The 14,002-nt window shown below is 34.1% G+C and overlaps 1 protein-coding gene across 11 annotated transcripts in view; it reads left to right on the forward strand.

Moving 5' to 3' along the window:
• Window positions 1-14,002, forward strand: part of EPHA5 (EPH receptor A5) — a 326,925-nt gene that overhangs the window by 229,031 nt on the left and 83,892 nt on the right. For 10 of the 11 annotated variants that reach the window (XM_044766079.2, XM_044766081.2, XM_044766080.2 and 7 more), the window contains 2 exons: window positions 6,522-6,646; window positions 12,901-13,060. In XM_044766079.2, coding sequence (XP_044622014.1) covers window positions 6,522-6,646; window positions 12,901-13,060 — 285 coding nt within the window. Of the gene's footprint in view, window positions 1-6,521; window positions 6,647-12,900; window positions 13,061-14,002 lie in introns of those variants that run through there. The other variant, XR_011502213.1, reaches the window with a different exon arrangement.

Genomic DNA, 14,002 nt, shown 5'->3' on the forward strand with positions numbered 1-14,002 from the left:
TTTTTACATACAAGTAACCAATACGTGATTCTATGTATAATTTATTTACTTATTTATTTACTGATTAATTTATTTTGAGGAAGATTAGCCCTGAGCTAACTGCTGCCAATCCTCCTCTTTTTGCTGAGGAAGACTGGCCCTGAGCTAACATCCGTGCCCATCTTGCCTCACTTTATACGTGGGATGCCTACCACAGCATGGTTTTTGCCAAGCGGTGCCATGTCCACACCTGGGATCCGAACCTGCGAACCTGGGGCCACCGAAGCGGTGGAACATGTGCACTTAACTGCTGCGCCACCAGGCGGGCCCCAATATAATTTATTTTTGTCTACACAAATAGCATTGGGTACAAGCGCTGACGAATGGTATTTTCTTATTCCATTCAACACAATTAAGCTTCATGTTTTCATCATAACCATCTTCTAAAGAATGAGGCAGACATTATTCTATACTAAGTGAATTATTAGTCAATTAATTAACACTTAAAAGTCCAATACTTTTAGCTCATTTAAAATCTATGATAATCAAGGAAGTTTACCTATAACTATTTATTAATCTAGAGTTCTACAGCCACCAGATGTAGAAAATTAAAAAACAAATCTTATCTGTATTGATACTTTGTCTTTTGATCTCACCCAACATTTAGAACAGTACCAAGTTCAAAGAGACTACAAGGAATTTTGATTGATGAAGACTGAAAGGGTTAAGGAGTTATGGAGAATCCATTATTGAAGTCTTCTTAAACAGTTGTCTAATACTTTAAAGCTGATGTTATTACAAATAATGTTGAATTGGTATCCACTCTCTATCTGATACTGTACATACAGAATCAGATTTCAACCTTACAAAAAGATGATGAGTTTCTATCACTGTTCCTATTTTAAAGATAAAAAGTACATTCATAGAGGTTAAGTAACAGAGTCACTCAGCTAGAAAACAGCTAGCTGCCAAAGGATTAGAAGCCAATCCTGTTTGACTTCAAAGTGGTCTGTGCCATGGCACCCCTTCTCATCTGGGGACATTGTGCCTTAAACTAGGTTTCTAAATTTGAAAAGTTAGGCCAGCATGCTTTTTACATGGCAGGGTTTTGTATATCATTTCTTGTGCCATTGAGATGTTAGAGATTTCTACATTATATCATTATCAATAAGTCAAACAGACATGATTTGACAATTCTTTAACCACTAGACATATATACTGGAATTGAACAATTAAGTAAATGGATAGTGGATAGTGGGAGTCACTGTTGGAGTGGGAGGTTACAGATAAGGAGGGAGAACAAGCTAGAATGATCCGTGTAATAACTGATTAGTGTTGGTAACATCAGTTTATAGTCATTTTTAGCTTAATATACATATATATGTGTATATAGTTATATATAGAAATAGTTATAGATATACACAGGTTAATATACACACATTTATTTCCCTAGCTCTTTCAGCTGAGAGGGCTTAGAAGCAATGACATCTCAGTAGAAAGGAGCACACCTATCGTCTACACCTTGGTTTTTAACAGAATTCTCCAATAAAAGAAACCAGTACTCCTAGGAGAAATGACTGACCTAGAACTAGGGCAGTAAATAAGTAAATGAGCCTGAAAAGCATCTGGTATTCTAGTGCCAGACAGTAAGAAAGTGATGTGGAAAATAAACAGACAAACAAACCCGCGACCATGGGGGTATGTCAAAGAGACATAGAAGCTAACTGAAAGAGTAGTCAGTGGTCAAAGCTTTAACAATTGGAGTAACAAAATAAACTATTAGATTATAAAGCAAAGTATTAAAGAAATCCACTGTCCATACTGATGTAAATAAATGATTAAATAAGTAGAGAAAGATGAATAGACAAAACTTTGGTACAGAAAATTCCAAATAATTTATACAACTATTCCAGCCTCAAGGTGGTAGAGCATAACTCCCCATTATCTAAGTGTGGGCTGCACATAGGGACTTCCTTCCAAAAAATACAGTATGGAAAACTGGAAAAAAGAATAACTTTATGGTGAAGAACGCTGAGAAACCCACCTCAGTCAGGTAATCAAGGTTAACCTATGATGCTATGTTGGTAGTATGTACCCTTGATATAATGTAATAAAAATGGCACTTTACCTCTTTAGTCCTCCTCCAAAAAACTCATAGCCCAAGTCTAATCATGAGAAAAACATCAAATCAGTACCAAATGAGAGGTAGTCTACAAAATACCTGACCAGTGTGCCTCAAAACTGTCAAAGTCATCAAATCAAGCGAAGTTTGAAAAACTATTACAGCCAAGTGGAGCCTACGGAGACATGGCACCTAATTTAATATGGTATACTGAATAGGGCGCTGAGACAGAAAAAGGATCGTGAGGCAAAACAGAGGAAATCTGAATCAAGCATAGACTTTAGTTAATAATAATGTATCATTATTGTTTCATTAATTGTGACTGAGGTACTGTAATAGTTTCAGATTTTCCTAATAGGGGACAGTGGGTGTGGGGTATATCAGAATCCTGTACTATCTTCATAATCTTTCTATAAATATCAAACTATTTTAAATTAATCTTTTTAATTCAAACAGACAAAAACATTAGTGCTTAATAGGAACTCTTACTAGCCTACAGGATAAGTATCTTGCTTATTTTACTGATACTCACAGTTCATCTCCAGCATGGAAGCTGCAATCCAGAAACAATGTGGCACGTTTGCATATATCTAAAAAGTGAAACTCAGAAGTTATATAAATTATTTTTTACATTAACAACTTTATTTCTTTAGTACTTTTGTTCATCTTATACTAGGACAGTAATAGTTTTATGATTTAATATCATCCAAAAAAATTTTATAAGAGAAATGCTCTAAGTCATCATTCTCATTTTGTTCCAGGCTTACTTCATAAAAGGTTGAGTGGGTAAAGAATGAACAAGAGGTATCAGGAGGGAGATGAACGAGAGAAATCAAACATGCCCTGATACTGACAGATCTGGCTACAGTTATTTTAATGCGCATAATACCTGTAAAATCTTAATAGTGGTGGAGGAGTGCTACCATTCGCAATTCGTGCCTCATCATTGTGTCCCCATGAGCTGTCAGTGTCTCCACTTTGATCAACTTGACCTCAGTGATTCAGAGATGGTCTTGTCAGAGAGGAAATTATTCCTAACTATTCCTCATCCTGAACCGTGCTTTGAGGAATACTATTTAGCCTCTGAGAAAACCCACTTTGGAAAAGTATTTCATTTATAAAAAGTACTTTATTTATAAAAAGAATTTATAAGCATTTATTAAGTCAGGCAGTCTTTGAAAGCTACACAATTTATGTTTAACTTTGACGAAAGTAAGTAAATAAAGTATTCTTTTTCAGGCTGGTTATGTCTGTGTTGATATGTATTTGATACCTTCACTTTGAAATGGTTGATTATTTTATTAAAGAATTGGTTAACTTTTAAAATAAAGCACAAATCCCCAACTAATAAGATCCTAGTATATATACCTGAGATGAGACAGACTCAGTTTTGAATGATACATGATGATGCATCTATTTCCCATTCATTCTTTCATGCATTCATTCAACAAATGTTTATTAAAATCTCTATGTGCCAAGTAATTTTGTGGTGCTGGAAATATAGCAATGAAATAACCAAATTAATCCTTGCCTTCATGGAGCATACACATTAAATGCAATTTATGAATTGAAAGGTGGCAAACCATCAATTTATTAGGTGAAAACTGACAGCTATCTATAAGAAATACTTCAATCAAAACAAGCATGTTTGCAATGTAGTAAAGTGAGTGAAGAACTTTGAAGAGAGTCTCCGGACCTTTACTAATGTATAATGCAATAAATAGTGGTAATGGGAAAGTGAGTGTAATTCACGATTCAAGATAATTCATAAAGATATTCACTACTGAGCAAGGTACATTTAAAGAATCTACTGTCTTTCTTAATCCTCTGTCACGGTTTCTACTGCAGTAAATTTGCTGTTTTGCTACAAATGCTGGATGAACTGGGGGGCCCATAGCTTACTCTTTCTTGTTTCCATGTCTTCTGGCTGTTACCTTCACAGTGCCAAACATGGTGTACTTTTCCCTCACTAGGAGATCAGTAGGGTCTTTGAACCTACGCCACAACGTGGCTGTGAGAACTACCAGTCAATTACAATTTCGAGGAAAGTAAACAGACTACAATTTCTATGCTTTTAGAGAATTTTGGCTTTATACGCACACTTTGTGTTCTGTAGTATTCCAGAAAACTCTGTGGAACTGGACATGTTTAACACAACAAGATAAGGCTGAAAATGGGCATCCTCTGAGTCTGAATATCACAGAAAAAGCTGTGTGATTGGAAGAATAACAGCAGACATTAAAGTACCAAAGTCATTAACACCCTATCATGGGTCTGTAAAACACTACATAGTTAACAAATTTTACTCTTTTACAGATTATATCTGTCTCTATTTATTTTAATTTTATTTAAAGATATACTTCACCCTTGAGTTTCATAGTTGAGTTCACTGACATAATAAAATAATAAAGAATAAAAAGTTTCATGTATATTACTTTGAATTTTTACCATCAATCATTCATTCTATACATATTTATTGCACCCTCATCTGTCCTAGACACTGTTCTAGATCTAGAGATACAGCAGTGAATAAAACAAACGATACCCCTGCCCTCAGAAAAATGACATTCTACTTGAGAGGATTTAAAAAAGCAAATTTAATTAAGATATGAAGAACAGTTCAAGTGCAAGAGCTAGGAAGAAAATAAAACACTGAAGGAGCAAAGAGAATGGTGACTTGAGAGGGGATGAGGGTGAGAGATGGTTACTCAACGCATAGAGTAGACAGGAAAGGCCTCAGTGAGGAACCCAGAGGAGAGTGAGAGCGCCCTGCAGAAGTCTAGGGGAGAAGCACCTCTGACTGATGGAATGCCAAGTGCAGCGGTCCTTGAGCAGGAGTGTGTCTGAAGTGCCCCAAGAACAGAAGGCCTGGGCAGAGCTGCTGAAGAGCAGCAGCAGGAGGTGAGGTCAGAGAAGATGCAGGGAGCCAGACAGTGTTGATCCTTGCATGCAATTCCGGATTTGTGTTTTCCTCTTGAATGAAACCGAAAGGCACTGGAGGGTTTTAAGCAGAGAAATCACAAGATCTCGTTTCTATTTTTAAGTGATCAGTTTCTTCCCCTACTCTGCTTTCACACTGCTATCGGGCCCAACAAGCAGTTCTTTGAAACTTTGTTCTTTCTGTCTGTTACTCGAAGCAGCGCCTCTGATTTGATTACATTTTCTGAGGAGTGGAAAATATAATTAAACATGACAGTGTGTTATTTTGTCTGAACAATGCTGGAAGTTAAGATAGCTAGAAAATATATGTATACATTGCATTATAAATGTATATATTTATAATATATAAAGTATATATTATATACTACATATAAAATTATATATAATATGTAATCTCACCAAATGTCTGATACTGTTCAGATAGGGCTATGACTCTGGTTATGTACTACTCACTAAGGCTGGCATCTTTTCCATCTTATTATATATACATTATACATATAATATGCATGTATATAATATATATATATTATTTGTCTCTATACACACACTCACACATATAAACCATTCATTAGTCCATAGTGGTCTTTCCTATGTCTTTTATAAACGCTAAGAACTGCAAAAATAAAAGTCCCCAGCATCAGAAAAATATTAGTCAATACTTCTTCATGGTGTCAAACCCGGCGTCTATACAAGTCTCAGCAGATTCATAAAAATGGATTTTGAATCAGTATCCATATGTTTGTGAATTCAGAATATCCAGATATATCTGAAATAGCATATATAATTTTTCTGTTTTCATCAGAAAAGTAGTAGTTTAATAGATACTGGCAGATAGTGATGAACACCATAAGTGGTTGTGACGTCTTAATGAAAAATTTGGGAGAAATGGAAATGGAAGAAAATGTTTCTTTTATTTACTATTGTTTTCAAGATATACCATGTATTAGTAACATTTTTGAAGGAAAACTCCCACTATATTTAATATAAGAATTTATAAATGATTATAGGACCCACATGATTTTAAAAATAATAAATGATAAAAAATGACAATGTTGTGAAAATGTGGTAATATAGATGATCATGTATATATTAGCATAATGGGATATATTATACAGAGTCCATAAATTTTAGAAACATAGAAGATTTATAAGGCTATCAAAAGTGTCTTTGTTCTGTAAAAAAGTAAAATATTTCATTTATGTTTCTAGACTTCATAAAGAAAATGTGCACTTAAAAGTCTATATGACTACAGTTTTATTATGGGAAAATGCTCAAGATAATTAATTGATTTATATTTGTAAAACACTTTACAATCTGTAAAAAATATGTAGACAAATTAAAATCATTTACAGGTTAGAAGAAAATTTAATTGTTTGGGATTTTTATTATACTACATTCCAAGAATGCCATATATATTATACACAGTTGTAATTTCAGGGTTCTGGTATTCATGCAACTCTTTATTTATACTATTTTGCAGCCCCCTCTCCAGTCACCAATGTGAAAAAGGGGAAGATTGCAAAAAACAGTATCTCTTTGTCTTGGCAAGAGCCAGATCGCCCCAATGGAATCATCCTGGAGTATGAAATCAAATATTTTGAAAAGGTGAGACTAACAGAATAAAGAATATTCTCTCTTCCTTTTTTTTTTTTCATTTTAGCAACTGCAATTATTCAATTTGTAGAAAAGCATGGTGCAGTTTTACGTGTAAATCAATGAGAATTGATTCGGTCGTCACGATTGTGGAGGCTAGAAGTGTACAGGGAGCACTCAATTTCTGGTCCGCTGCTGCCAAATAGTTTACGCTGCCGGAATACTGTCATATAGTGTAACATCGGCTTAACTAGTTTTCACAGCATTAAAAGATGAAGTCATAGGACATTTTGAAAGTGTCACAAACACTGAAGTTGTTGACCTTCAGTAGTGACTGCAATGTACAACAATGAAGAACACATTTGCTTATGACCATTAACCCTGCATAATACCTATGCTGTTAAGGAAGTATGGGCAGCTACGATGTGAATATAAAGTACAACTTTTAAAAATTCATAACAAATTTCTAACACTATATTATAAACTTTATTTTAAAATTTAAGGACACACAATTGTAAATGTGTGCCCCATATTCCCTGCATTTTCTCTATTTCTTCTTCCTCACTGAGTCGTTTCTTAGGTTCCCTCTTATGTATTTTACCATAATAGTTGTTGAAGTCCAAAGGCAATAATCATCCCTCTTCCTCTTCTCTGAATCCTCAACCAAGTGAGCTACTGATAAAGGAATAATACAGATGGAAAATAAAAAGGAACTAAAATTTATAGATCAGGTCTGGAGTCTGTGGCTTACATATATAGTTACCATGAGTCTTCCTACCACTCCCACTTCCATTTTACTGTGATTTTTGTAGTCTGGATCTGAATGACATACACCCCTTAGAACAACCTGAGTTCTGGTAGAGGACATAAAGATTGATGAGTGCCCAAAACAACCTCTAAGAGGTGGCTAGAAGACCCTGACCCAGAAGAGTGTGTCCTATGGAATAGGAGTAGACAAGAAGGCAGACATAAGGCAGAGAAGCAGATGCCAAAAAAGAAGGGAAGGACTCGGCCACACTTACTCAATTGCTTCTCTCAAACTCAGAGACCACTCTTCTCTGAGCGAAGAGTGAAGAGGGTGGGACGAAGTTCTAAAACTTGCTTTGCAATACCTAAGAAATTGTCTAAGCTAGGACATTGGAAAAGAGTGGGGGAATTAATGGTTCTCTTTATAGTAATACAAAAGTATCATGAAAAATACTGATACCCTATTAATGAAAATCACTTAAAAATCCAATGTTCTATATATATGCGAGATAAAAGAGTGTAGGTAAATACACTGAACTATATTGAAATAATTCATAGCATTATAGAGATTTTTTAGAAATTTGCTTCTTTCCTTCACTGATGCAACAACTACCTGTGTAAAGATACAACAGAAAACAAAACGGCAGGGTGTGGGAGAGAGTGAGGCCATCCACATATTCTTTCTAGGTTTTGGATGTCTGTGCAATTCATAGACTGATTTTATATATAGATAAATAAACGGTCAATTATTACTCTTGAAATAGTTGTCTTTCTAGGAATGACTTGCTCGTAATATCACATGTAGCTATTGGATAGGCAACATAAATCAAAATACCTGTAAGATATTTCACAAAAAATATAGCATCAAATACATTATTCAGTCTAAGAGAATACCTCTGAGACAAAGCTATGTTGGCTTATGGTTTGCAGGGTTTATTGTTAACAAAAAATGGGGTAAGTCAAGTAAAGTGTCGTGACATTAATATCCTTCTCTGATTCTTGTTTCCCTGGGAGTGGAGTCCAGACTGCATTGCAAATTCCAGAAGTCTACAGTTTAAACACAAGCTATATCCAAAAATAATTTGTTAAATTAAAGCTTACATTCCTTATTCAAGTTTTTGTAAACTTTATTACCGTGTACTAAGGCAAAGCTAGGTAAATAGAGTGATTTTTGTACAGTCTTTACATTTTATATATATAAACATAGGCTGAATTATTTTATAAACATTCTAACTTTCCAAATTTTTATTTCCCTTAAAGTTGATTTTAAAAGAAGTTGATATGCATAATGGCATTTTAAAATAACTAAACCTCAAAAATCATGTATTTGAATATATGTATTTTAGATAAAATTAAATTCAACAGCAGGAAGAGAAAAATTTGACAAGTACTTATTTTTCTGCGCTGTTTTCTTCCCCTGAAGCAACAAACTGGACTGTTGTCTGGTTTTCTTTTTTGTCTTTAAGGAAATCATCCTATTTTTTTTCCCTTATGAGTAAACTTTGTTTTTACTATTACTTTGCAGCATATGCATGAATTTCATATACATAATACTCAATAGGTAAGGATTTTTCTTTTCTTTTGCTCTTTCTCTTTAAGCTGCTGCTTCTGATAAACAAAGAATTACTCAACAAGTGATGGAGAAGATTCCTTTTCTATTCACATTCCTTCTAATGAATTTTATCTGTGTTGTAAAATTATTTTCTTTATAGTTCAATTCTTTTTAAATAATATTTAGTTCAGTAAGATTTGGTTTATTTTTAACGCCATATTAATGCATTCTATTATCCTCATAACTCAAAGAAAAAAATTATTTTGGAAAAAGATTTCTATACATATCTTCAATAAATGAATAACAAGTTGCCCACTTACATGCTGTAAAAGCAACAAAACCTTCATATAATATATTATTTTGGGGAAGTTAACTTCTTTTGGTCAGGTTTTTCTTTTTTATGGTGACAATATTAATTCCCAGATGGTTTTGCCAAGCAAAACTATTGAGCATACCAGTAAAATACACATGAAGTTTTTTTAATACTTTCAGAAGAAAAAAGAGGATAATGAGCTTTTATCCCATGTATTAAGGCGGGAATCCTGATAGGTTTCCAGAGCTCGTTTTGAACTTTCAGAATAACACCACCGTTTTATTGGATGGCTCTTGGCCAGACACAGGTGGCAGAGCTTTCCAAGCCTCCTGCATTTGCCAGCTGGCATTTCTGCCTGCGATTGCCCTGCTCTAATAGAGGTCATCAGGCCTCCCTGCTCTGGTGTGGTGATGGGCCCGTTGCCATCTCTTAATTAAAGGCAGAGGCGAAGGGAAGCTGCCCTTTGGCAGGGTGCTTGCCAGCTGGCTCCTTCAGCTGAGGCCCTCCTCTCGCTGCATGTGAACAGTGTTTGCTAAGCAGCTGGGGAATGTAGCTCATTTGCTCAGCTGGGGCAGGAAGGCATCGAAAGCCACTGCCCCGACCAAGGACTTGGCGGCTATTTAGTTGTGAGTGTTGAAGATGCGTATATACGGTTTGATGTGTGTATAAATTGATATGAAGGAAATTAGAATCCAAGGGTGATTTAAAGGAGTGGAGCAGAAGCAAATTTTGGAAGATACTTAGAGAATTCAAAATGTGTATTTATGGGTTTTGATCCCCTCAACGTATGCTTTACTAAGTTCCTTCAGTAATATAGTACTGAACTAACTCAGGGAGACAGCGTACAATCAAATCTGTGATAAGGAACGACTGAGCCGTACATAATGTTAATAGATAAATCAGGCAGAATGTTGTGTAATTTTGTGCAATTGATATGAGATCATGCATTATTTCAAGACACGATGTTCCAATTCTCTTGTAATTTTTTCCCTTTTCTCATAAAAGTATCAATTTCTAATTATTTTACAAAATATATTAATTGTGACTTTAATAGTTAGGAGTTACAGCTATGTAAACTTTATCAAATTCTTTTGTTTTTTTCCTTTCCAATAGGAGAATTTGCCATCATGCTATAGGGTCAAATCAAATCACCTAGACCACCTTGTGTTGTGGTGGTTGTGACGAGTGCTATCTATATTATCTCTATCTCTATGTTTATGTCCTCACAATGCTCTTGATAAATAATTTCAACTCATTTTGAAGACCAAACAAACTGAGGTTGAGTTGTGTACCCACATTGACACACCGACTCAGCTAATAACACGTCTGGAATTCTAACCCTGATATTCCTGTGCTCTTTTATTTGAAAAAAGCCTTCTTACTTTACATTATAAATGTTAATACATTATAAATGTTAATAGTTTATGTAAAAATCATAATCATATCAAATATATCGGGATCTTAACTTTAGTTTTATCTAGTTTTTTCACCAATTTAAATTCCCTTTAAACAAAGTGAAAATAGTAGAGAACAGGTATTTAATCATTTCTTACTGAAAAACACTGCTGTAATCACAAACTGGAAAGTATAATATTGTTGAGAAAGTCTTGCACATTCTCTCATAAACTTGAGCATTCTCAGAACATCAGTAACTACAATAGTTTATAGAAGCTATTTACCCCTTTTAAAAAGAATATGTCAAGAAATTGTCTGCTTTTTTACTGCTATATGCCTAGCATATAGAAGATGTACCAGAGTAGGTGGGACATCAATAAATGTTTGTGAATAAAGAAAATGACTGACACTATTAGGTAAAGGTTTATAAGATTTAATTGTCTAATTTTAATCCTTTGCAAAACTATAATAAAATGTCTTAAATGCTTTAAAGATTAGGCATTTAAATTCATGTGTGCGTTAAAAGTATAAAGATCAATCATTTGTATAGAATGAATCAGAAAACCTATTTAGATTATAAATTAGACCATATCTATCTAGAGAGAAATTTGGATGTACTTAACCCTAAGATAATTTTATATGTTTAGGCATATTAAATGAGGAATAATAAAATTGCTTGAAAAGAAGAATGTTTATAGGCTGTATATTTTAGGTGGTATTTGTGGAAGTATAGAAAGTGGTCAGAAGCTGACTTTGATGTGTCAAATTAGAAAAAAATTAAAATTATAATTATGACAATTAAAGCATGTACTTTACAGTTTATTAAAGTATTTCACAGGCATGACCTGTTTCATTTATACAACATCTCGGTGAGGATATCCAGGCAACAATTTCTATCCCAATTTTGCAGAGAAGGAAAGTGAGGATAAAAAGTAGAAATGAACTCACTGTGTTTTAGGACATGATTCCAGTGTGCACACTAAAGTTACAATATGGCATGCTGCTATCTATTGTAAACCGCAAGGGAGAAAGACTGTGGCTTGCATTTGTTTGCACTCTAACAGCATTGTGAAGATTAAATAGCAACCATGTTCCCTATTAGAATGCTTGAGAAGTAAATATTATATTCTTGCTTTCAGTTTTCTTCTCATTTAGGAAAGAATATTCTTTCACATGTTATTCTCATTAGATCTTTAAAAAATCAATCAATGCATATTTCTATCTTTAAAGACAAATTTCCTGAAATATTTAGAAAATGATAGTTTACAGTCATCAATCAGGTTATTGTAAGTAAAACACACTTATTTAAAAAGGGGGGAAAGTCTCTAACCATTACCTATCTTTAATTTGTCCCTTAATATCTATCAGAAATGTAATAAATGTGGAAAGACTTTAAGGAAAAAAGGTTAGCCAAGAATTCACACAGAAAAATATAAGGGAGGAGAAAGTTCAAAACAAGAACTTAGTGTTTTTGAAATCTTTATAGGTCTAAGATTTTAAATTCAGCGTGGTGACTTCAGAGACAATGAGGAGTTATAGATGGTTAGTCTATACTTCGTTAGAAGTCAAAATAGGAACACTTCCTTTTTGTTTCAGTTTCCAAAACCATCTCTCCAGTGATTTTTTTTCTCACTCCATCTCCACTCACTATTCCTCCAGCCCAAACATGTGAAAGAGAAAAAATAAAACGTTTTCAGAAAGGAAAAAAAAATTGCTTATTTACAAAACTTTAGACTTAGTGAATTGAAATTAAAGTAGTTCTCCAGTGAAATACTCATTCTTTCTCCCAAGCTGTAAATATAATTAGAAATCAAATTCACTAAAGATGTAAAGCATGAGTCCTATCTGGCAGTATATGAGACATTGCTACCTTTCTCTATGAACAGACAGATGTGTTCCCATAAATTATTTATGAGAAAAACATGCACACCAATAACAATACTAAATTAGAATCTGTAAAATAATTTTTATTCTGCAAACTGTATGTTAAAAGTTTACAAATTTATTTTTACCAAGGGCAAGTGTGGTGGTTGGGTGGAGAACATGTCACCCACCATCTTTGATTTCTAGAAAACACTTTAAGATTCAATGTAAGTATCTAGGATCTCTAGGTTTTATTTTTTCTAAAACGTTGTGTTCGTACTAATAGTAAGTCTATTATTAGTTTCTGATTCATTTTCTGATCTATGATTCTGAGTTTTGTTGTCATTAATAATTCATATGTTGCCTTTTTTATTGTATGTGCATGTGTAACCGAAGGACCAAGAGACCAGCTATACAATTATCAAATCTAAAGAGACAACTATAACTGCAGAAGGCTTGAAACCAGCTTCAGTATATGTCTTCCAAATTCGAGCACGCACAGCAGCAGGCTATGGTGTCTTCAGTCGAAGGTTTGAGTTTGAAACCATCCCAGTGTGTAAGTCATTTTAATTACTGTCAACTCATGTCTCTGTAATGGTTACCAGAAAATAGTCAGTGGATCAATACTCTCCCTGGGCATTCTGTCAGTCTGCCGCTCCTTCTCCCTCTCCCAGGCATGACCCCTTCAGGTAGGAAGCCTCTGCCATGCTATTATGGTAGCTTAGCCTGTTAACACATCGGTCCCCTCTCCTCATCGCTTTTAGTCTACTGGGAGATGAAACATCAGGGGATCCTTAAGAAACGTTTAAACTTTGCTTTTAAAGACTTTCCACTGCTGCCATACTTTATTGAATTATTGCCATTTACTTTATACCTGTTTTATTTGAACTATGCTACCAGGCTTAGTCTTTCTATGAAAATTCCACAGGGAGCACACGTTAGGATTGAGTTTGGCAAGAAAATGGTGTTCTCAGGAACCAATCTGATTGTTTTAAAAAATCTAAATCTCTGGTAGTGTCTCTGAGTGGAGGGTCTGGAAATTCTGGAAAACCCTTCTTGTACCATATTTTTATTCATAAAATAACATAAAACTTTTGCCTCATTTTAATGCCAAACAAAATATTTAGATTACTTACTTGTCCTAAAACAAATACATTAAAGGGAAGACTAGAAGACAATAATTTGCCTTGTTATAGGTTAAAGAGCTGGCATTATTAAAGTTTTGTTATGAAGAAAATAACACACAGGAGGAGTGTGATATGTCAAATATGCATATGTATGTGTGTATATATATATATATATACTTTTTAAAGCCAGGTTATGTAAGAATTAGTGATTTTAAAATGAAAATAAAATGCATATTTCACCCCTTTGACATCAACAAAATGAGAACTTAGATTTTGTAATGATTAGAAGAATTATCAGGTTAAAATGTCCCCCACCTTGTATAATGTAGCTCTTTAGAAAATCAAGATATATGTCTGTTTAAAGCTTGTTT

Source organism: Equus asinus, chromosome 3 (genome assembly GCF_041296235.1).
Source record: "Equus asinus isolate D_3611 breed Donkey chromosome 3, EquAss-T2T_v2, whole genome shotgun sequence".
Lineage (NCBI taxonomy): Eukaryota > Metazoa > Chordata > Mammalia > Perissodactyla > Equidae > Equus > Equus asinus.